General features: G+C 35.9%; 1 protein-coding gene across 1 annotated transcript in view; it reads right to left on the bottom strand.

Annotated features, from left to right (window-relative positions):
- The window catches only part of LOC106883236 (protein MON2 homolog), a 704,123-nt gene that overhangs the window by 24,973 nt on the left and 654,150 nt on the right, over positions 1–25,000 (bottom strand). Inside the window, exons 27-29 of the mRNA XM_089360635.1 lie at positions 9,719–9,847; positions 8,532–8,649; positions 2,711–2,777 (exon numbers count right to left, since the gene is read on the bottom strand). Coding sequence (XP_089216761.1) covers positions 2,711–2,777; positions 8,532–8,649; positions 9,719–9,847 — 314 coding nt within the window. The remainder of the gene's footprint in view (positions 1–2,710; positions 2,778–8,531; positions 8,650–9,718; positions 9,848–25,000) is intronic.

Here is a 25,000-nt window from a genome sequence, read left to right as displayed (position 1 = left end):
CATCTTGTTTGCTGTTACCTCAACGTTTCGGTTGATTTACTCTCCAGTTCATCAGGTGTCCTGGTAGAATTTTGAACCCAACCCAGGGTTCTAAAATATTTTTTTGCTGATGTTATTAATAGATGTGGAATTATGTACATTATTTACATTTGACAGATATTTCTCCTCATCTTGTTTGTTGTTAACACAATGTTTCAGCTGATATACCCTCCAGCCTTCATCAGGTGTCTTGGGTTCTCATTCCTAAGGTATTTTTCGATGTTGTTATTATTATTATTATTCAGGTCACTGCCTGTAATCGAACTTGGAATCTTGGGGTTAGTAGCCTGCGCTCTTAACCACCACGGGCATATGGCGTAATGGTTAAGAGCATGGGCTACTAATCCCAAGATTCCGAGTTCAATTCCAGGCAGTGATCTGAATAATAATAATAATAATAATAATAATAATAATAATAATAATAATAACAACAACAACAACATCAAAAAATACCTTAGGAATGAGAACCCAGATTCGAAATATCCTCAAGACACCTGATGAAGGCTGGAGGGTATATCAGCCGAAACGTTGTGTTAACAAACAAGATGAGGACAAATATCCGTCAAATGTAAATATATAAATAATATAAATAATGTACATAATTTCTCATCTCTTAAATATAGAACAAAATTTTAGATATTAAAAAATACAGTCAGAACTATTTACATAAAAAGAGAAAGAAAAATTGAGAGAGAGAGAATTGAGGGATAAAATAAAAGAAATAGCAAGGAGGGAGGGAGGGAGGATCAGGGGAAATGTGCAGCCAGAGTGAGAATTGAAACCATGATCTCAGAATCACAAGCGCAACAGCCATAACCACTAGGCCATGCACCTTTACACATTGTTGTAAACTTTTTAGTAAATATCTTACTTTTTCTCCATTGCAGAATTTAAAATTAAGGAAGGAACCAGAACAAAGTTGTTCCCTCTCCTGTCTCCAGAATATTGAGGAAATCTTCAGAGAAGTAAAAGATGAAGCCAGCAGGAAGAATGAGCCGTTTGTTCAGATCTGGAGATGATACTGGCTTATTAGCTCTCAATAGAGATGCTATCCATAGAACATTATGATAGAAGTGAATAACAAAAGAATACCCTATGGAATGGAATTGAGTGTTAAGAAAAGCGATTATGGTAAAGCCACAAAATGAACATACATCAAAGATTATACACCTACAATATCTGCCATCAGAGAATAGAAAAATGTGAAGCAGATATGAAAAAGAAAAAGTAAAATATTGAGAGAGCCAGAGAGTTATTTGAAAAACAATATGTCAAACATATGAAAAATAAGAAACATTAACATCAAACCCAGAAAAAAAAAATCATTAAAAAAATAATCTCAACTTAGGCCTTGTGGGGTAAGACAGCATCAATTAAAAAAAAAAAGAAGAAAGAAAGATAAGGAAAAAGTGATAGTTGTAATAGAATGGTAAGTTCTCCCTTTTGATCTCTGTCTCACTTTCCTTCTTTCTCTCATATACTTTGCCTGGCACTATGTAGACAATGGGTAGTGGAACATTGTCGTTATAAAAAGTTCTCATTTAGAAAATTTGAAAGCAGTTTCAAATAGCATGGAAGCAAGCACATAATTTATACATTGATTGTTTCAGATTTAATTTCAATAAAATATTTGGATGGTTTTTCTTTTTTGTAATGCTTATTATATATATATATATATATATAGGTAAAGTAAATGTTAGAGGTAATACTTGATAATTGTAAGCACCTGTATATATATATGGTGCTCCAGCATGGCCACAAACAAATGACTGAAATATGAACAAGAATTAAAGAATACAAATGTATGTGTATATAAAAGCACCCACTACACTCTCTGAGTGGTTGGCGTTAGGAAGGGCATCCAGCTGTAGAAACTCTGCCAAATTAGATTGGAGCCTGGTGTAGCCATCCGGTTGCACCAGTCTTCAGTCAAATCGTCCAACCCATGCTAGCATGGAAAGCGGACGTTAAACGATGACGATGATGATGATGATGATGATGATGATATATATATATATATATATATATATATATATATATATATATATATATCATCATCATCATTGTTTAACGTCCACCTTCCATGCTAGCATGGGTTGGACGATTTGACTGAGGACTGGTAAGCCAGACGGCTGTACCAAGCTCCAATCTGATTTGGCAGAGTTTCTACAGCTGGATGCCCTTCCTAACGCCAACCACTCCGAGAGTGTAGTGGGTGCTTTTACGTACCACTGGCATAGAAGCCAGTCCAGCAGCACTGGCAACGACCTCGCTCATATATATATACAATATCGTAGCTGGGAGAAAGAGCTAGAGAAAGATAGAGAAGCAATGAGAGTGAGAGACAGAAAAATAGATGGCGTTGGAGATGTTTGGGGCGTCTAGAAGGGAACAGTGGGTGAGGATAAGTGGTACAGAGGAGACAGAGTGGAGGTGTTCCATAAGAGTGTGAGGGGAGATGTTTAGAGACAGGGAGAGAGACGACTGTAGCAAGTGATGGTGGGAGAAAATGGAGTGGCTGGGAGGGAGAGAGGGAGGGTATGGTAAATATGTTGGAGCACGGGGAGAGTGTAGATAGGCGTGTGAGGGAGAGTGGAGGGTCCCATACCGGATGGTGGTCAGAGATAGAGGGATCAGTATAATGTAGTAAATGTAATGTAAAGTGACTTACTTTTTCGAGAAAAGGAAATCTTCAAGAGTTAATGCCAACTCTGGCCACATGTCTTGAAAGTCAGCTTCTACAGACAGACAAAGTGAAATTATGATTATATTTATACAAACTTGAATATTGGTAGCTGGAATAATGAAGAATACAACAGAATATATAATGTAGACATTATGGAAACTATGAGAGAAGCAAGCAGGAAATTTCAAAAACACATACATATAGTTACAGGAACAAATAATTCTATAAGTCTAAAGAGTAAATACTGAGTGTTTGTGCATATGCATATTTTTAATTTCATGCATGCACATTGTTTGTTTTTGATTTTTGTTGACTACACAGTATAGTAGGGTCAGTTGGGCACCATCATCATCATCGTTTAACGTCCGCTTTCCATGCTAGCATGGGTTGGACGATTTGACTGAGGACTGGTGAAACCGGATGGCAACACCAGGCTCCAGTCTGATTTGGCAGAGTTTCTACAGCTGGATGCCCTTCCTAACGCCAACCACTCAGAGAGTGTAGTGGGTGCTTTTACGTGTCACCCGCACGAAAACGGCCACGCTCGAAATGGTGTCTTTTATGTGCCACCCGCACAAGCCAGTCCAGGGGCACTGGCAACGATCTCGCTCGAAAATCCTACAGGAGCCAGTCAGGCGGTACTGGCAACGGCCACGCTCAAAATGGTGCATCTCATGTGCCACCCGCACAAGAACCAGTCCAGGGGCACTGGCAACGATCTTACTTGGCTTGCCGGGTCTTCTCACGCACAGCCCATTTCCAAAGGTCTCGGTCCGTAGTCATCGCCTCGGTGAGGCCCAATGTACGAAGGTCTTGCCTCACCACCTCAGCCCAGGTCTTCCTGGGCCTACCTCTTCCACGGGTTCCCTCAACTGTTAGGGTGTGGCACTTTTTCACGCAGCTATCCTCCTCCATTCTCACCACATGTCCATACCAGCGCAATCGTCTCTCTTGCACGCCACAACTGATGCTTCTAATGTTCAGCTTTTCTCTCAAGATACTTACACTCTGACGGGTATTCACATTGACATTACACATCCAACGGAGCATACTGGCTTCATTCCTTGCGAGCTTACGTATGTCCTCAGCAGTTACAGCCCATGTTTCACTGCCATGTAGCATGGTTGTTCGTACGCATGCGTCATACAGTCTGCCTTTTACTCTGAGTGAGAGTCCCTTTGTCGCCAGCAGGGGTAAGAGCTCTCTAAACTTTGCCCAGGCTATTCTTATTCTAGCAGCTACACTTTCAGCGCACCCACCCCCACTACTAACTTGGTCGCCCAGATAGCGGAAGCTATCGACTACCTCTAGTTTTTCACCCTGGAATGAGATAGAAGTTGTTTCCTGTTTGTTTGCAGTCTTTATTGCACCTGAACATCTGCCACAAACAAAAACTAACTTGCTAGTTAACCTGCCTTTGATGTTGCTGCACCTCTTATGTGTCCATAGCTTGCACCGGGTACATCTTATAGAGTTACTACCTACTCCTTTTCTACATACTGAGCAGGGCCATCTACCTGAAGGGGTTTGTGTTTTATCTACCTTCCTACTTATTAGGATTTTGGTTTTAGCTAGGTTGACTCTAAGGCCCTTCAATTCTAGACCTTGCTTCCACACCTGAAACTTCTCCTCTAGTTCTGATAGTGACTCCGCAATTAGGGCAAGGTCATCAGCATAGAGGAGCTCCCAGGGGCAACCTGTCTTGAACTCCTCTGTGATTGCCTGGAGGACTATGGTAAATAATAGGGGGCTGAGGACGGAACCTTGGTGGACCCCTACCTCTACCCGGAATTCATTGCTGTACTCATTTCCAACCCTCACCTTACTGGCCGCATCTCTGTACATGGCTCGCACAGCTCTCACTAGCCATTCTTCTATCCCAAGTTTCCTCATTGACCACCAGATAAGGGATCGGGGGACCCTGTCAAAGGCTTTCTCCATGTCAACGAAAGCCAGGTACAGAGGTTTATCCTTGGCTAGGTATTTCTCTTGCAACTGTCTCACTAGAAATAAGGCATCAGTAGTGCTTTTACCTGGCACGAACCCAAACTGCATCTCATCTAAATTGATTCGCTCCCTAATTAGTTGGGCTATGACCCTCTCTGTAACTTTCATAACCTGATCTAACAGCTTGATGCCTCTGTAATTATTTGTATCTAAAGCGTCCCCTTTACCTTTGTAGCAGTTGACTATGATGCTGCTACACCAGTCATAGGGTATGACTCCTTCGTGTATCACCTGGTTCGTAATACGGGTGACTAGGCTATAGCCAACACTGCCAGATATTTTGAGCATCTCTGCAGTGATTCCTGATGGGCCGGGGGCTTTCCCGGTCTTCATACTCTTAATTGCTTTATCTACCCTGGTACTATCAACTCGGATAGCTGGTCCCTCTATTGGGTCGACATAAGGCAGGCTCTCTTTCTCCCATTCATTCTCTTTATTAAGCAATCTGTGAGAAAAACAGCACCATGACACAATTCACTCTGCCAGAAATTTGGAAATGACATGCTATACTGTTTGGCATTCATTATAGACCACATCAATTCTGAATAAGAATTGATGTGGTCTATGATGACCAGTTCAACTCATACCAGCAAGGAAAGCAGATGTAAAATGATGATAATGATTACAATGATCAGTTTGTAATCAGCCTTTCAAGTGAACATAGAGAATTATTAATAAATTTTAAGAATGTAAAATGTCTATTTTCAGAACGAATACAGGAAGAAGAATGGTTTTATGAAATTTGGATGCTTGATAGACATTTATTTCAGTTTCCATATAGTTTGAGACTCTTCTTTCTGCTAAACTCAAATCTGTCGAATAATTGGAATTTATTTTCAACCGGGCAATATAAAGAATGTGGAAACAATATGCTGGCTGTAACAAAATTTGAATTCATGGCCTTGTGGTCAGTTGTCTAACACGTTAATATGAGAAGCATCACGCAATGTTTAGCAATAAAATACGAAACCAACAACTTTGCTTTGCACTAGCTTATCAAAATTTCCCTAAAATTACATTGGAATTAGATTATCTGAAAATTGAGAAAAATGCTGACAATTCCAGAAAAAAAATACAATAAAAAATAAAAGTAAAATCAAAATCTTTTAAGAGTATAATTGATTTCCATTCAGCTTGTCTACTTGACAAAGACTAATGGTACTTATCTGTAGAGGGAAACCATAAACCAATGCCGCCTGAGGAAGCACAAACAACAGTTAAAATTGGTGTATTAATAATCTCCTCCAATGTTTAAAAACATTGAAAATGTGGTTGATTTTTGATTAGGATGAAAAACACTGGTCTCCGTGCTGAAGTTCCAACCTCCGATGCTAAAATTGATTTCTGTTCTTAAGCAGAAAGCATATAGTTCAGCTTTCTTTAAAATTAGCACTGCTAAAACAAAAAAGGTTCAATGGATACTTGACATTTCACAAACATTTACAGATGCTTTTATTCCGTTTCCGACAATGTTTGTAGAAACAAAAACCGGTGCTAAGGGAAACAGTGTTGATATCATTATCCAAGAAATTGACTCATTATCAAGTTTGTTCAAGCATTAACATTTGTATCAGTTTGTGATAATTTTGTAAACTTTAATGAATTTGTCTTGTTGCTAGATGAGGAAGCTGGTGACCTTCTGGTGATTTGTCACTACATTGAAGTGACATAGAGTGGCATTCTGAGATGCCAATGAAGCCAGTGTGTGAAAGACAGCATTTGGACTCAGTATGTTGATGACGGGAGAGACAAAAAAGCCTTCTATCTACAATGCCCCAGCTGGAAGGATGACAGAGAGTTCGAACAGATAATGAAAATCACTGACACCAATGCTTACTATATGGTTTCAAAACTGAGGAAAGAGCAGTCAATTGGAAGTTGATGTTATCAGTTTTGAACTGATAGCATCAGGAACAGAATTGAAGAAACCAAACGAGAAGTACCAGATATCAAACATAAGACTGGAGTCTATCCAAGACAAATATGAGACGTAATACAGAATCAATACCTTGACAGCCTTTAATCTTTAAATATCTAAACACCTTGCAGCTTTAGCTTCAATATTTCACTCTTATCATTGAATACTTTCATTCCCTAACAATTTCCTTTTCAAGGGAAATTCTTTCATTCTCTCAGAAGGAAATCATTTTCCTCTTCACTTTTGGCAAGTTAAAACATTTTTACTTAAATAAGTTGAGATCTGCCCTCCCTCCTATATATTATAGATTTGCACTATAATCGATATATTTTATTCTCTACTTCCATTTCCATCATCCCAGCCACTTTCATTCTACTTCAGCCATCTTATCCTATCCCCCTCTTAGCACCATCTACCACTGGCTCAACATACACTATTCTCTGTAGTTCCTTGTTGTCTTCCTCCCCCTCAGCAATATTCCACTTATCCACTGAACAACACAATATATGTAGCTATGATACAATGGTGCAAAATATTAAATAAAACATTAAATTTCATATATATATATATATATATATATATATATATATATATATATATATATATATACATACATACATACATACATATATATATATATATATATATATATATATATATATATATATATATATATATATATATATATATATATATGTATCTTCTACACAGGCTATACATTGACTGAAACAATGAATTTCATGTGCTTATACAAAGAGTTACAGAAGTTATTTTTTGAAAAATTTGTAAAAAAAAAAAAAATTTTAAATAAAATAAGCATAATAGATCGAGCGAGTGTGTATAAGAGGGCTGGGTGGAGGTGATTAATTTGACTAAATTTCTCTTTGAAATAATGGAATTTAGAAAATGGAAGGAACACTTGAATATGGAAAGAAATTGAAAGAAAAACGGATTGAAGTTCTTTGTCTTTTGTGAGTTAATATTCGGGGGCAGTTGTTAGGCAGAGACATGGCTGCATGGTAAGAAGTTTGCTTCTCAACCACAAGGGTTTAAGTGCAGCCCAATTACATGGTATACTGGGTAAGTGTTTTCTATTACAACCCTAGGCTGACTAAAGGCTTTTAAGTGGATTAAAGTGGACTAAAGGCTTTTAAGGTTTTTTAATAAGATTTATTTCTTTATTTCCCACAGGAGGCTAAACATAGAGGAGACAAACAAGGACAGACAGGGGGATTAAGTTGATTACATTGACCCCAATGCATAACTGGTACTTATTTAATCGATCCCAAAAGATGAAAGGCAAAGTCGACCTCGGTGGAATTTGAACTCAGAACATAACGGCAGACAAACTACGTCTAAGCATTTTGCCCGGCATGCTAACGATTCTGCCAGCTCACTACCTTTGAATAATATGACCATATCCTCTACTATCCCTTTGAATAATATGACCATATCTTCTACCATCCCTTTGAAGGAAGCATTTAATATGCACCCAATCCATATGGTAGTGAAGGTCATGTGTAGATTATTATGCAGGCTGTTTCAGTGAGAAGTTTTCTTTCTTTTCTTTTTTCTTTACGTAACTTGAAGATCATAGTGGTGATGATGATTATGATGATGAATTCATTTACACATCACCGTGTGTTGTGTGTGAATAGTTCAGGGAATTTCTTCTTTAGAAATAGAATGTAAAACTTACAGGCAACTGATTAGTTACACACACACATACACATAGAAAAAAAACCCCATTTTTTATGAACTGTTTCTTATCAGAAAGAGAGAAAATTATAATGATGCTGATGATGATGATGATAGTGATGATGATGACGATGATCTTATGGCCAGAAAGACTAAAAAGACAGTCAAAATACAAACTCTTACCGTGTTTTCTAGCAACTGGTAAACCAATGTTAAGAATTGTAAGGAGAGCATTTATAGACAACATCCAAGTAGTTGGTGATGGGCAGCCATACTTTAGTCCAAGAGGTAATCTGAATGCCTGCAAAAATTAAAGCAAAAAAAAAAGTCAATCAATAAAACTTACTACTTAGAAAGTAAAGGTGAGCATTCAAGACATTACATAACACGAATATTTCTGTTGGAAATCAGCAAACATGATTTTAATTTCTATACAATTTTACTATTTCCTATAAATGCCATGCACATGACAATATAAATGGATCTATACATAAAACTTTTACAGCAGTTTATGATGGTGGTTGTATAATATGAACAGCATAATGTTTTACAGGTAAAAGTGGTTCATATACGAGACTTCTAACTAATGGTTGTGATTATTAACTTATGGTTCAAAATGCCAATGTCAGTGCCATAATGGAATGTCTACTTAGAAGGTAGCAGAGTCACAAGGAAAATGGTTGTTATTCAATAGTTGAAGCTTAAATCAAACCCACAGTAAACTAAACTAAACCCTTATTACGACTTTGAAGAACCCATTACCTGTAACATAACAATATTAATATATAATAAGAGCACTCAGAGAGCGCAAACCTCCGCCAAGGCAACACCAATGTCCTCTCAATGATAAGCTGGAGATGATTTTTAAAATGAGAATATCTGAAATAAACTCGACTGCTCTCACAAACGAGAATACTAAAAATGAACCCGACTGCTCTCAAAAATCAAGTAAAAAAACAGGAAAAATAATCCAGAGTCCTTGTCCAGTACTGGATCGATTCTAAAATCTAATCAGTTCGTATCGGTCATGAGGCCAAACATCCTTGAAAGTTTCATCCAAATCTATCCAGCAGTTCTTGAGATTTCTTGTCCACAGACAAATAAGCAAACAAACAAACATAACTGAAAACAATGCCTCCGCCTTCGCTAAGGCAGAAGTCAAAATGAATCAGCTCTCTCAAAACTAATTGGATAGCAATCAGGTTCATCTCTATGACCTTCATTCCAATATTGTTAAAACATGACACAGGATATAAAGGAAATGAAGAAAATCTTTTGATAGTTATCAGTATAACTTAGATTTACAAAAAGAAAAAAAAAAGAAAAGAGAAAGGAGACAAAAAAAAAAAACAATACACTTAGGTACAAACCTTTATTATATGTTGAAGAACATGGGCTTGTATGACAGCAGGGTGTTTGGCAGTGTTCCGATATAATTCGATGACCATTTCAATAGTCTTCTCAGAAAATGGTACAAAATTCATTGTTATCCAGTCAACCTGAAATAAATAAAGTAGAAAGTTCAAAGCCTATATTCTTAGTGTTAAAATGATGCAAAATTTATTATGATCACGCTGTACTTCATATTTGTTTCCGAAGCAAATAACAAGAAGATGTTACTGAAAGCCAAGTTGGTCATAGAAATTCATAAATCTCTTTATAACAGTCTTTGTAAAGGAGCTGCATTAATACATTGGATAAAATGTCTCTGTGATCAGTCTTGTTTTCTTAAGAGCAAGGAGATTTTGGGTCTCATACATATATCTAAACACACACACACACACACCACACACACACACACACACACACACACACATGTATATATATATATATATATATATATATATATATATATATATATGTGTGTGTGTGTATATATATATATATATATATATATATATATATATATATATATATATACATATATATGTATGTATGTATACAAAGTCAACAGACATATTTTTCATATAAAAATTTGTGTACATTTAAGTACAAAGAGGCAAAACCTTAACAGGTTGCCTAACACACTAGAAAGAACAGACAAAGAGTTCAAACAACACTTAAGAGCAATTTCGAAGGGAATGAAAAAACCTGTGGTTTGGACTTTCTGACTGTTCTTTCTAGTATGTTAGGCAACCTGTTAAGGTTTCACCTCTTTGTACTTAAATGTACACTAATTTATATGTATATATATAATAAATCCCAAAAAACGAAGAACAAGCAAAAAAAGAAAACAACAACAACGCGAGGACATGGTACATGTTAAGTTTTAGCAGATGCTCAGGGAAGGAGAGAAGGGTGGTTTTATGTTTCGAGCAAAGCTCTTCTTCAGAAACAGAAGAAAGTCCAGTAGAGAAGGAAGACAAGGGAAAAAAATCGCCAATGATTCATATGTGGTTACGTTTTGATATGTGTGTGTGTGTGTGTGTGTGTGTGTGTGTGTGTGTGTAAATCAAAACTGAAAACAAAAACAACTAAAGTCAAAAAGATGTACACAATGAATGTATTATTTCTTTTCAACCCCAGTACACAACTGGTACTTAATTTGTCAACCCCAAAAGGATGAAAGGCAAAGTTGACCTTGGCGAAATTTGACAGCGAATGTATTTATGTTGATGCTCTGTTTAAGATGGCAAGAAGAGGAGCCGTGACATTTGAAGCATGGCTCTTCATCAGAAAGAACAAAGGTCTAGAGAGAAGGAAAAAAAAAAAGCACAGATGTCGTTACATGACTGGGGTGCTACTTACGCTCAAGCAGATATGGTGTTTCTGTGTGTGTATACACACAGAAACACACATACACATTATATATACTTGAGTATGTGTTGCATTTAAGATTTTCAGTTAAAATCAAGCATAAAACAGTGTGACTTATATACAAGTAGATATGGAATATATTATGAAATCAGTGATGATAAACAAGAAAGGAGACAACAGAGGAGAGAGACTAGCTTTTAACATATTTTGAAGTAGTCCAATGCTTAAAAGGAAAGGAAAATGTCTTGACGTTTTGGACACTAGTCCTTCATCAAAAAGAAAAATATAGAAGAAAAATAAAAAAGGAGAGTGCAAAAGTGGTTAGAGGAGTGTGTGTGTGTGTGTGTGTGTGTATACATGCACATATGAAACAGAAGTTGTTGATGAATTATTTAAAGGATTAATATTGCATACTGGAGTTGATAAGAAAGAATAAAGATTTTAAAAATCAGAATCTATTTAAATTATTATGAAAATTATTTGATGTAAGATTCATCAGTCAGTAATTAAAGAGCTCAAAGAATTGTCTGGAAATGTAGCAGTTTATGAATACACTTCCATTTTGAGTGTAGGGGACTTTTGAGAGGAAGAATGAAAGCAAGAAATCCAAGGAAGTTATTTAAAGTGTGAGAAATAAAATCCAGAAGATAAATGCTAAGGATTCAGTCCAACCTGGGAAAGCCTTTATTACAGATATTGCAAAACCGGATAAAAAAAATAAATGAAAAAGGTAAAGAAAAGCTATGAGAAAGAGACCAAACCCCACAGAATAATATCAATAAAAACTCAGAAAATCATGTGAAGAGATAAAAAAATGTGAGTAAAAGAAAATCAGAAGATATTTAGCACGTGTATTCATTTAAGAAAAATAAATGGAAATGGTAAGAATTCTAATGGAAAGACTTGGCTCAAAGCTGTAAAATATAAAGAAACAACATGTTAAACACATGTATGTATGTACATATGCATGCATACATGTTTTGCATTCACACACAATTACTCATACATACAGGCTCAAACATACATACACTAATGTTGCTTGTGGGACTAAATTGCCTTGTCAACAGTTGTTTCATAAATTATTCCCGACAGGAATACCAAAATTTGAATTAATAGATTTGGAATTGTAGTTTATGTTGCTCAATTGCAACAAAATAGAAAACCAATAACACTAAAATAGAGACAAACAAAGGCGCTGAAGAAACTGGTAGTTGCCAAAATTTGCTTCAAGATACAACATTGAACATTTCCAGAGGTCATAAAGGGGAAACTCTAGATCAAAAGAAGACTAGCTAAGTTAGCAAATACATTGGAGAATCTAATGGAAATTTCAAATAACACAAAAAAGTACATGCATGAACACACACACAAACCTTAAATAATAGTGCTTTCAAGGAAATTTTTGAAATATTTGGCGCCTCATATAGCCAAGGCAATTTTCATAGCTCTGAGAAAAATTTGGCTATGTGTAATAAGTTTATTTTTAACCTTAAATTTTAGCTTTCTACTAGTGAACTTCATGGACTTAATTCAATCTCCTTGTCTACATTAATTGCCTGTTTTTCATCACCTTTAATCATACACTCTTAACACAGGTACAATCTCAGCCAACACTTCTTCCTCACTTCTTTCATACCGTCTTAATCTTGCAAAGCCGACAACAGAACCTTCACCTATTATCAATAATGGCCAAGTCTCCTACAATTTAATTCCTAATGTAGGCCTGAGGCCAGCAATTCTGAGCTGTTGGGTTAGTTAGACAATTACCTCAACCCCCAAGTATGCAACTGGTACTTATTTTATCGATCCCGTGAGGATGAAAGACAAAGAAGAGCTCAGTGGAATTTGAACTCAGAATGTAAAGACAGACGAAATATCGCTAAGCATTTTGCCTGGTGTGCTAATGTTTTTGCCAGCTCGCTGCCTTAAAACTGGTACTCATTTTATCGACCCGAAAGGATGAAAGGCAAAGTCGATCTCAGCAGAATTTGAACTCAGAACGTAGCAACAGGTGAAATATCGCAAAGCATTTCATCCAGCCTGTACCAATTCTGCCAGCTCACCACCTTACATACTAAAGATGATAATAATGTATTAACATAATGAAATATTTCTAAAGACAAAACCCCAGCCCCACCAGGGTAATGGGGGGAAAACCTTATAAAAATTCTGAATCTCATTGTTGGTAAAATCAACAAAGAAATACTCCACTCAGTTGGAAAAGACTGAGCCATGTCTCTGATGATTTCCACCCCCACCCCACCCCACCCCCTCCCATCCTTAACTCTCTCCCACTAATCTCAGGGTCCCTGTATAGGGTAATTAGCACTGCATACTCTCCTGATTGAAAGGATTTAGAAAAACACACACATACACAAAAAAAAATTAAAATCTACATCCATTTTTAAATACTCTCTACTCCACTCCTCCCCACCCAGAACCATGCATTTCTCTGGTGCGTTTGTCTGTCACCCAATACAAATCAAATGAAGAAATGAGCAAAAGGCAATTGCATATTCATATACTGCAGAAATACAGTCAATAACCGAGTTTGATTACAGCAGTCCAATATGTCATGAAAATAAAATACACACTGAAACCGAAACACAATTTCATCATAATAACTGTGATGAATACAATTATATATGTAAAAAAGAAAAAAAAATGCCTCACAAAATGTGTGTAAGAGGGTGCATGGTGGTTAAGTGTGAGTGGGGTGGGATTAGTAGATAAAAAGTAATATGCTATCCAGAAGCAATTATTGAAGTAACCATTGCTAGAAACTATGCAATTTCTGAGTGCAAATTTACTAGAGAGTAAAAAATAGAAGAGGAAAGTAAAGCATGTGATGGCAGAAATGTGGTTAGTTTATCATATGACAGCGTAATTAAAGACAGAGAATAGCGGGATACGTGAATGACAGGTCTGCTCAAGAGACCGAGGGAGAAGGAGACAGTGGGGGAGATTCTAGGAGAGTGGAGTTCCTGGAAACTGGGCATGGGTAAAAATCCTTTAAAAAAAATTCATGGAATTGGAAGGACCAGTAACAAAAATCACAAAAATTGGATTTGTTAACATCGCTGGATTGGCTCCCGTGCTGGTGGTGCATAAAAAGCACCTTCTGAGTATGGTCGAAGCTAGTACCACCCCCTCCCACCCACCCACTGGCTCCTGTGCCAGTGGCACATAAAAAGCACCTTCCGAAAGTGGTCGAAGCTAGTGGCCTCCAACTGGCTCCTGTGCCGGTGGCACATAAAAAGCACCTCCTGAATGTGGCCGATGCCAGTGCTCCCTGACTGGCTCCTATGCCGGTGGCACGTAAAAAGCACCTCCTGAATGTGGCCGATGCCAGTGCTCCCTGACTGGCTCCTATGCCGGTGGCACGTAAAAAGCACCTCCTGAATGTGGCCGATGCCAGTGCTCCCTGACTGGCTCCTATGCCGGTGGCACGTAAAAAGCAGCCACTACACTCTTGGAGTGGTTGGCATTAAGAAGGGCATCCAACTGTAGAAACCTTGCCAGATCAGATTGAGCCTGGTGCAGCCTCTGGCTCTCTAGTCCTCAGTCAAATTGTTCAACCCATGCCAGCATGGAAAGTGGACATTAAACAATGACGACGATGATGAAAATATTACATGAATATTATAATGATAATGATAATAATGGTTTTTACTTCAGGCAGAAATCCAGCAATTTTACGATGAAGGGTTTAGTTTATTCCCCCAACTCCAGAACCTGACTGGCACCTTATATCATCAACCAGAAAAGGATGCCTTTGAACTCAGAATGAAAAGAGCCAGAAATGCATTTTGCTCACATTCTAATAAGTTCATCATTCACCATCCTTATCATGATATCATCATCACCATTCTTATCATGATCATCATCATCATAATGATAATATTCTTTTCTACTATAGGACTGAAATTTTAGGGGAACTAGTACTTATTTAATCGGCCTCGAAAGAATGAAAGCAAAGTTGACCATAGTAGCATTTGAACTCAGAACACAAAACCCAAAGACATAAACACCACTAAGCATTTTGGTGAGGGTGCTGATGAAACTGCTAGGTTCCCATCTCCATCACAATAATAACAACAATGACAATTGTATCAAATTCTATTATAAAGGTCTAGAAAATGATGAAAATATATAGAAAGGTGAGCTGTTTGAAAAGATAGAGTACTTCATGAATAGAACTCAACAGTTAATAACCTGAAATAAAACGAACAAACACACATAAAACAAACAAATAACAAAAGTAAGGATGACTGTCTTGCGTACTACTACATGCTCTTTCATCTTGTTAAGCGTCCATTCATGAAATGAAAGGGAAATTATGTTTGCGCTTATATCAGTTAGCAAATTAGACCAAAAAGCCAAAAATTATTCAGCACTTTTTTGTTTAAATCTTTTACTGGTTTCAGTCTTTTGACTGTCGCCATGCTGGAGCACTGCCTTTAGTTGAATGAATCGACCCCAGAACTTATTCTTTGTAAATACAACACCAGCTGTCAAGTGATGGTGGGGGGAGGGGGACAAACACAGACACACAAACATATACACATATATATATATATATATATATATATGATGGGCTTCGTTCAGTTTCTTATTTCTGTATTGCCCACAAGGGGCTAAACATAGAGGGGACAAACAAGGACAGACAAAGGGATCAAGTTGATTATATCGACCCTAGTGGGTAACTGGTACTTAATTTATCAACCCCGAAAGGATGAAAGGCAAAGTCGACCTCGGCAGAATTTGAACTCAGAACGCAGTGGCAGACGAAATACCGATAAGCATTTCGCCCGGCGTGCTAACCACTCTGCCAGCTCACCGCCTTCTTTCAGTTTCTGTCTACCAAATCCACTCACAAGGCTTTGGTCGGCTTGAGACTATAGTAGAAGATACTTGCCCAAGGTGTTTTTGCAGTGGGACTGAACTGGGAACCATGTGGTTAGGAAGCAAGCTTCTTACCACACAGCCATGCCTGCTTATGATGATCAAAAAAAAAAAAGAAAAGAAAAAAGATTGTAGCTAAGATTTGAACTTATAGTCAAGCAGTCCAGCAAATTTGAACCTATAGTCCTCCAGCTGAGCAGTCCAACATCAATTTAAAACAAAAGTAAATAGATTTTAGTCTGAGCTGTTTGTGGACTGTTTCATGCATATTTTATGAAGTCCTTTGAAGTGTAAACGACACAAGGGAGTAAAGTAGGATTACAAGAAAACTCAAACTTGACTGTAATAAGTAAAAAAACAACCTCATTGAGAATTACATCAAAGAGGAAAATGTCTATAAATCTAATGTAATTTCTGTGGCAGTGTTTTGAAGATAGGCATGAGAAAAATATAACACAACAATTAGAAATGCCTGTCTTTATTTATTTAGAATACAGTAATATTTTATCAGTTTTTAATCATTAAATTTGATTAACTTCCTTTGGTGTGTAAAAATTAGAAATATTTCTAACAGGACTTCAAAACAGAGATATACGAAGAAATATTGGGTTGGTGCACGATTATTGTGGGTTTTTTTCCAACAAATTTTATTCAACAAAAACAATAACAGTTCTATATTTAAGAGATGAGGAATTATTTACATTATTTACATTTGACGGATATTTGTCCTCATCTTGTTTGTTGTTAACACAACATTTCGGCTGATATACCCTCCAGCATTCATCAAGTTCACCTGGGTTCTCATTCCTAAGGTATTTTTCAATGCTATTATTATTATTATTATTATTATTATTATTATTATTATTATTATTATCATTATTATTCAGGTCATCAACTTTTTCAAGTTTCTCTTGAAAAGGAAAGTGAAAGTGGAGAGAGAAGTGTTGCCTTCTAACAAATTTGTTGAAAGGTGGGTGAATGTTGGGAAAATGGTGTGAAAGAACCGATTCTGTGTGTACACCTATAAAAAAAGAGAAGGGCTCTTGCCTTGTTAGTCAGGCACCCGTGGTTTTTGTGGGTTTTTCCATGAGTAGCCTTAAAGCGCCTCCCCTTATTGAGAGTTTTATTTGTTTGTTCTTTATTTTATTTACACATTCTAAAACCCTTTGCATCGTCCTCTTTTATCATTACATGTTGCTTTTATGTTAGCCGTTGTGGCCAATAAAAGAATTAATTATTATTACTATTGGTGCTGTTGTGATTATTAGTGACTTAACACGTACACAGGAACACTGTGCAAACTTCAAGGTTACATTGAAATATGAACCTTAAAATAAATAGTCTTGACACTAAAATGAGAAAATGTAAATTAGTCTAACCATTTCAAGTAACCTTAGTGCTGTGAAGGTTAGTTTGTAGGCAGAAGGATGAAAAGTGCTTGTCATCTGAAGAGTGGACACTCAGCCATGAAACATCTTACTCTTCTCTTTGTGAAAATAATAACAAGATGTATGTACATATGTTTACATTTCCCTAGCAAACTTTAGATGAACAACTTCAGATTTATTTTATAACATATGTATGTGTGTGCAAAGCTGCAAGTGTAAAAACAAGTTGGACAACATGGTACTTGATATGAAAGGCAGAGTCAAAAAAGAAATTTATTTTACTGAAGTTGAAAAACTTCACAAGTCATTACTCCAAGCTCCATGCTTCTAAACTTGGAGTAACAGTCTCCAGCTTCAACAAAAATTAATATCTATCCAATTACATGCACACACGCGCACACACACACACACACACATATACCCATATATATATATATATATATATATATATATATATACACACACACACATATACCCATATATATATATATATATATATATATATATATATATATATATATATATATATGGGTATATGTGTGTGTGTGTATGTATATATATATATATATATATATATATATATTTATACCTATACACAGGTACATATATTTACTGTCTGAAGAAAGTAATCTGACACATTTTCTTCATAGAATTTCTTTGTTTTTCTTCTAAAAAAGAAGAGTAATGCAATCTTATTCATTGATTTGTTACCAATTGTTGTAGAATAACTTCGGTTACATTAAATGTCTTGTTAGTATCCCTTTCACACACACACACACACACACACACACACACACACACACACACACCTATGAAATCTCTAAGAAATTAAAGTTAAGAATCTGCTTGCAGGTAAAATACAGAAGCAAGAAAAAGATTATCAACTTTTGTCTATGATGATGATAATGATGATGACGATAAAATTAGAAATGGAAAATAATTGCACAGAATTTCTAAAGTTAAATGATCGTCTAAGACAACTTTCACACACACACACACACGTATGTGTATATATATATATATATATATATATATATATATATATATACACATACATATATACACATATACATATATATATATACATATATATATATATATATATACATATACTTATATATATATATGTGTTTATATACATACATATATGTGTATACATATATATGCATACATGTGTGTGTGTGTGTGTGTGTGTGTGCTTGTATATATATTTAAATAATTATTAATATTATTATTATCATTCTTATTATAAAAATATTTTGATTAAATGAATTAGTGGTTGATATTTGTTAACGACAGTCTTAATAAACAGACTCATAAATGTAAGAGAAAAAAAACCCCTCAAATGATTCGATATTTGAAATGATCGGACATATTTACAAGTCAGCTATTTATTTCAATTGAAACAACATCCATAAGTCTAATTACCACAGAAACTTAATGGTTGTGGTGACAGTTTCAGAAAATTGTACATTGATAGAAGAAAGTCATTATTCAAAATAGCAATGAAATAAAATGCCAATTAGTCATAACATGTCAGTTGTTTATTTAATTAATGTTTAGTCACATTTAGATAGCTGATCAAATAAATGATAAATAATTTGGTTGTGTTAATGGTGATGCCGGTAGATCTTTGTTGCTTGACAATGAGGATTCAGTAACACAATCAATAGAGTTAACTGCTCCTTAATTAACATGTAAGGGTTTGAGCATTCATTCCACAGGCATGTTGTACCCTTAATATAATTCTCAAGGATAACCAGAATGACAATGAGTGAATTACAGGAGTTTCTGTCCAGGGACTAAACCTGAAACCATGTGACTAGGAAGGGAAAGATTATTCTAACAGCAAAGTGGCTGATGCCACTGGCATGTGAAAAGCCCCCTTTGAGTGTTGGGCCCCATGGAGGCAATGATGAATGACCGAGACCTTTGGTATTATGTTGTGCTCGAGAAGACCCATGAAGCCAAGCAAAATCACAGTCGTGGAAGATACTGGTGTCGTGCAAATGGCACCTGTGCCAGTGGCATGTAAAAGCACCCATTACATTCTCGGGATGGTTGGTGTTAGGAAGGGCATCCAGCAATAGAAACCTTATCAAATGAGACTGGAGCCTGGTGTGGCCTTCAAGCTTGCCAACCTTGGTCAAACCGTCCAACCAATGCCAGCATGGACAGCAGATGTTAAATCATGATGCTGCAGCTGATGATGATGATGATGTAAAATGCAGGGTAGAGAGAAAATGACAATGAATTGTACAAGTAAATATGAAGAAAACAGGGAAGCTTGCAAAGGCTATGAATACTGCTCTACTTCAACCAACTGAATAAGAATGATGATGATGATGATGATGGTGATGGTGATAATAATAATAATGCTGATGATGCTTGTAATGCTTCTAATTTGACCACATGGCCAGCAATTTCAGAGAAGACATTAATGAAAGCCATGAACATCGATATATGACCAGTCGATTAGATTGCCCCCAGTGTTCAACTGGTATTTATTTTATCTAGCCCGAAAATTGACCACAGTGGAATTTGAACTCAGAATGTAAAGACAAAATGCCATGAAGCATTTTGCTCTGCATGTTTAACAATTCTGCCAGCTCATTGCTACCCCTTTGCCCAAATAATGATAATAAACATCATTTAATGTCCATGTTCTGTCATGTAATAATAATAATAATAATAATAATAATAATAATAATAACAATAATAATAGTAAACCTTTCTACTATAGGCACAAGGCCTGAAATTTTGGGGGAGGGTGTGTAGTCGATTACATTGACTCCAGTGCGAAACTGGTACTTATTTCATCAATCTTGAAAGGATGAAAGGCAATGTCGGCCTACGTAGCATTTGAACAACAACAGCAGTATCAGCAGTGGCGGCGGCAGCGGCAGCAGCAACAACAACATTTGTTCTTTACAGGCCTGAAATTTGAGGGAGGGGTTACTCAATAAAATCAACACAGTCCTTGACATCTACTTTTATCCTATTAGAACCCAGAGAAATGGAAAGTAAAATTAACTTTGGCAGGATTTCACCTTAGAAATTTAGTTTTGTTTTAAGTAAAAAGTTTAAAATAAAGTTCTTAGATTTGAAATTCAATCATTAATGTTTAACCCCCAGCTAAGCAAGCTAATGATCAGAAGCACTCCACTTCTGAGAGTCCTGTTTTTTTTTTATGGGTATGTTGGACATTATCTAATGTCCTTCCTTCTTTTGAAGATGATAAGAGTGCGATTTGAGGGATTTTGTCTGCTATTTCCAGCAATCTTGATTCATTAGCTTGTCAGCTGCTGAAACTTTGACAGCAGCGTAAATCTCAGCAACATCAGCCTCTATCAGTTTATATTGAGATGCTTGATGTTATGTTGATATTTCGCTGTCAGAGACAAATAGCATGAAAGAGCCCATATCAAACACATTGGAGGCATCTCTATCTTTTGCAATCAAGCAGGATAAATTGATTTTAAATACCTGTCAGAAATACATAGTTTCAAAGACCGACACTGATGTGAAATTTTGGCAGCAGATTCTTCACAGATGCGTAACATCTATAAAGAATAGGCAACAACAATTTCTATGTTCCTCGCACATCATTCTCTCTGGCTGATAAAACATGGCAAATGATAACACAGCTTAGTGAAGCTTATACGCAGGACTTTAGGATAATGATTTGTCAATTAATAACTCTTTAAAATCTATCAGCGCTATGAAAACGCTGCAAACAGACCAGAAATATTTGCTTTTATTTAAACCATGTTTTATCTGTTGCGGCAAATTTGTTATTAGTATAATGAATGATAGCTTAATTAACATTATTATTAGAACAATCAAATATCTGAAGACTGGGTCCAAGAATTTGCCTGTATTGTGTTTCAGGAAGTAACTGGAAGAACTGGAATGTAATTAGACTGTAGAGTATAAGATAAAAATAATTATGCTATAGTTAGGCTGCATAATATTAAAATAAAATTGTCAGTACAGTTCTATATTCAAGAGATGAGGAATCATGTACATTATTTACATTATTTATATTTGATAGATATTTGTCCTCATCTTGTTTTGTTGTTAACACAACGTTTCGGCTGATATACCCTCCAGCCCATGGGCATATGGCACATTGATTAAGAGCGCGGGCTACTAACCCAAGATACCAAGTTCGATTCCAAGCAGTGACCTGAATAATAATAATAATAATAATAATAATAATGATAATAATAATAAATTGAAAAATACCTTAGGAATGAGAACCCAGGTTCGAAATTTCCCCAAGACACCTGATGAAAGCTGGAGGGTATATCAGCCGAAACATTGTGTTAACAACAAACAAGATGAGGACAAATATCCGTCAAATTTAAATAACGTACATAATGAAAATTTTCAGTGTTTGTTTATTGAATATGACAAGATTTCAAATGAAATATGCCAACTGTCACAATCAATAATGGTCAAGTGAGGTAAGAATGACCTTGTAAAAGAAAGAATAAATATTTTACCATCAACAAGAACAATGGATATGTGACTAAGGAACATCTGCCAGTTGGTATGGTTACAAGTGAGATTAAAAGATGGAAATGACTTCATCAACTGAGAACCAAAGTTTGCAGAGCAGATGATATACATCAAATGAGGAAACATATCCTCAAACAATATCATGTGGGATTGTGGCACAACAGACCCATGAACCATGGAATATCTGTTGAGATGCCCTTTAAAACATATTGCCTTTCCTGCAGCTGTTAGCTTATGACAATTTAAACTAAATATTAATAGCATTAAATTTAAGTCTCAGGGGGCCTGCAGTGGCTATAGGCACTACCTCTTCCACTAAACTCAACAAATGGAGCAAAAAAAAAAAATAAATAAACCCCAAAAGGACACATACTAAATGTATATTACATAAATGTTTTTTGCAATTATCAACCATCACAGAATAAGCATCATGGTATATCAAACATGCAATTTTCAAACCAACACATGTTATCTTAAAGGGGAAAAAAATACCTTGCAAGCTGTTAACAATAAACAAGAAAACTATATTCAGATTTACTTCTGACAAGATTAGAAATAATATATCACATGTAAAACATAAAAAGGAAGTTTTGAGGTGAAATGGAAATGGCTGTGAGTAATGTATTTTTGTAAATATAAAAGTGTTTAAATGATTTATACAGAGCTAAAAAAAAATATTGGAAAAAAAAAAAACCCTTTAACGGGAGATGAAATGAAATAAATAGGTAGTTAAAAATGCTGCTACATCAAAATTCCTCCAAGTTTAGGAGTGATAAATATTAGTTTCTATTTCTGTGATGCTAGATCATAACTTAATATCCGGATTGGAAAATAGATTTAAAATTACTGTATAATGTGTGTGTGTGTGTGTGTGTGTGTGTGTGTGTGTGTGTGTGTGTGTATACACAAATATATGAGACAGTTCTATATTTAAGAGATGAGGAATTATGTACATTATTTACATCTGACGGATATTTGTCCTCATCTTGTTTGTTGTTAACACAACGTTTTGGCTGCTATACCCTCTAGCCTTCATCAGGTGTCTTGGGGAAATTTCAAATCTGGGTTCTCATTCCTAAGGTATTTTTCGATGTTATTATTATTATTAATATTATTATTATTATCATTATCACACACACACACACACACACATGCGTGCGTGCGTGCATGCGTGTGTGTGTGTGTGTGTGTGTGTGTGAAGGTGCATGGCTTAGTGGTTAGGGTGTTGCACTCACAATTGCAAGATTGTGGGTTCGATTCCCAGACCGGGCATTGCATTGTGTTCTTGAGCAAAGCACTTCATATCACGTTGCTCTGCAATCATTTCATCATCTGACATGTGGCACCCAGTTGTACCTGTAATGTCAGTTTGATGGAGGGAGTGAGCTTATGTCTACACAAACATTTGATCACTATAGACAAATCACCTGTGTGGTTGTTTGGCAACAAATTGTCGAACCATCATGCGTCATCAAATGATGGGACAAGCCCATCACATATACACACACATGATGGGTTTCTTTCAGATTCTGTACACAAAACTTACTCACAAGACCTTGGCAAGCCTAGGGCTATAATTGAAAACTCTTGCTCTAGGTGCCATGCAGAAGGATTGAACACAAGACCACATAGTTGTGAAGCAAGCTTCTCGGCTGCACAGCCATGCTTGTATCTATGAGATATATTTGTAAGAAGTAACTACAAATTACAAATATCTCGTTAGTTTTTGCTTTGAGTTTTAATGTTTATCATTTATAAAAGAAAAAAAAAATACAGAACAAGAAGATTCTTCTCAAAGAACATAAAGAACCTTATAATACAGAATATCAAATGGATTCCTTTAAGTATGAATAAATTTTTCTAAATCTCAAAAAGCATTTCTACTATTAGAGTACAGCTACAATTATTAGAACTTATGTCTTCTACAAAGCAAAAATAAAGACAAACCGAATATTTCCAAAAGCAAACGTTTACAGAAGTATCATTTAAAACATCAAACATAAATGGAATTTTTTTTTTTCCATAATCCTTTATTTCTAGAATGGCACTTGAGAAATTTGCAGTAGTTTATTGTTTCTATAACGGTTACATGTAAAATGGTTATCGAAGTTTTGTGCAAAATGCAAAAAGTGATTTATTTATTTGAGAAGATTAAAAATGCCAATGGAAATAACAAGATAGGGGCCTTCTTCAGAGGAATCTTCAAATTTTTTTTCTTTTGACAACTCTTGAGAAAAACTTAACTGAAAGTTTAAAAATTTCATCACAACCTGGAGAAAAGAAGTTCAAATTCAAACAAAGAGGTAATATTGCCAATATCAGTATGAAATATACTTTTCTGCTCAAAGCACAAGGCCTGAAATTTAGGGAGAGGGGGAGGGCAGTTTATTAGATCGACCCTAGTATGCAACTGGTACTTAATTTATCGACCCTAAAAGAATGAAAAGCAAAGTTGGTGGGGTCAGTGGAATTTGAACTCAGAATGTAAAGACACAAAATACCGCTAAGCATTTTGCCTGGCATGCTAACGTTTCAGCCAGCTCACTACCTTAATATTAATATGAAATATAGACGCAAGCATGGCTGTGTGGTAAGAAGCTTGCTTCTCAACTATATGGTTTTTAAGTTCAGCCCTACTGTGTGGAACCTTGGGCGAGTGTCTTCTGCTATAGCCATGGGCCGACCAAAGCCTTATGAGTGGGTCTGGTAGACAGAAACAGAAAGAAACCTGTCATGTGTGTGTGTGTGTGTGTGTGTGTGTGTGTGTGTTTTCTTTTATTCTTTTACTTATTTCAGTCATTTGACTGTGGCCATGCTAGAGCACCACCTTTAGTCGAGCGAACCAGCCCCAGGACTTATGCTTTGTAAGCCTAGTAATTATTCTATCAAACGCTTTTGTCGAACTCTACAGTAATGCTAAATACCTACCAGAAAAAAGAATTGGTATTTTCTGCAAGTGATGTTACTTCAATAAACTTGACACATCTTAACAAAAAGTTAATTTCAAACATATCATTTTATGACATTTTTTGGTATAAAAAACTGCCTTCAGCAGGTAATGAAATTTGGAGTAATATA

This window comes from Octopus bimaculoides, chromosome 11 (genome assembly GCF_046866305.1).
Source record: "Octopus bimaculoides isolate indiv1 chromosome 11, ASM4686630v1, whole genome shotgun sequence".
In the NCBI taxonomy this organism is placed as follows: Eukaryota; Metazoa; Mollusca; class Cephalopoda; order Octopoda; family Octopodidae; genus Octopus; species Octopus bimaculoides.
Note: the sequence above shows the minus strand (reverse complement) of the source record. Positions and strands in the feature narration are given on the sequence as shown.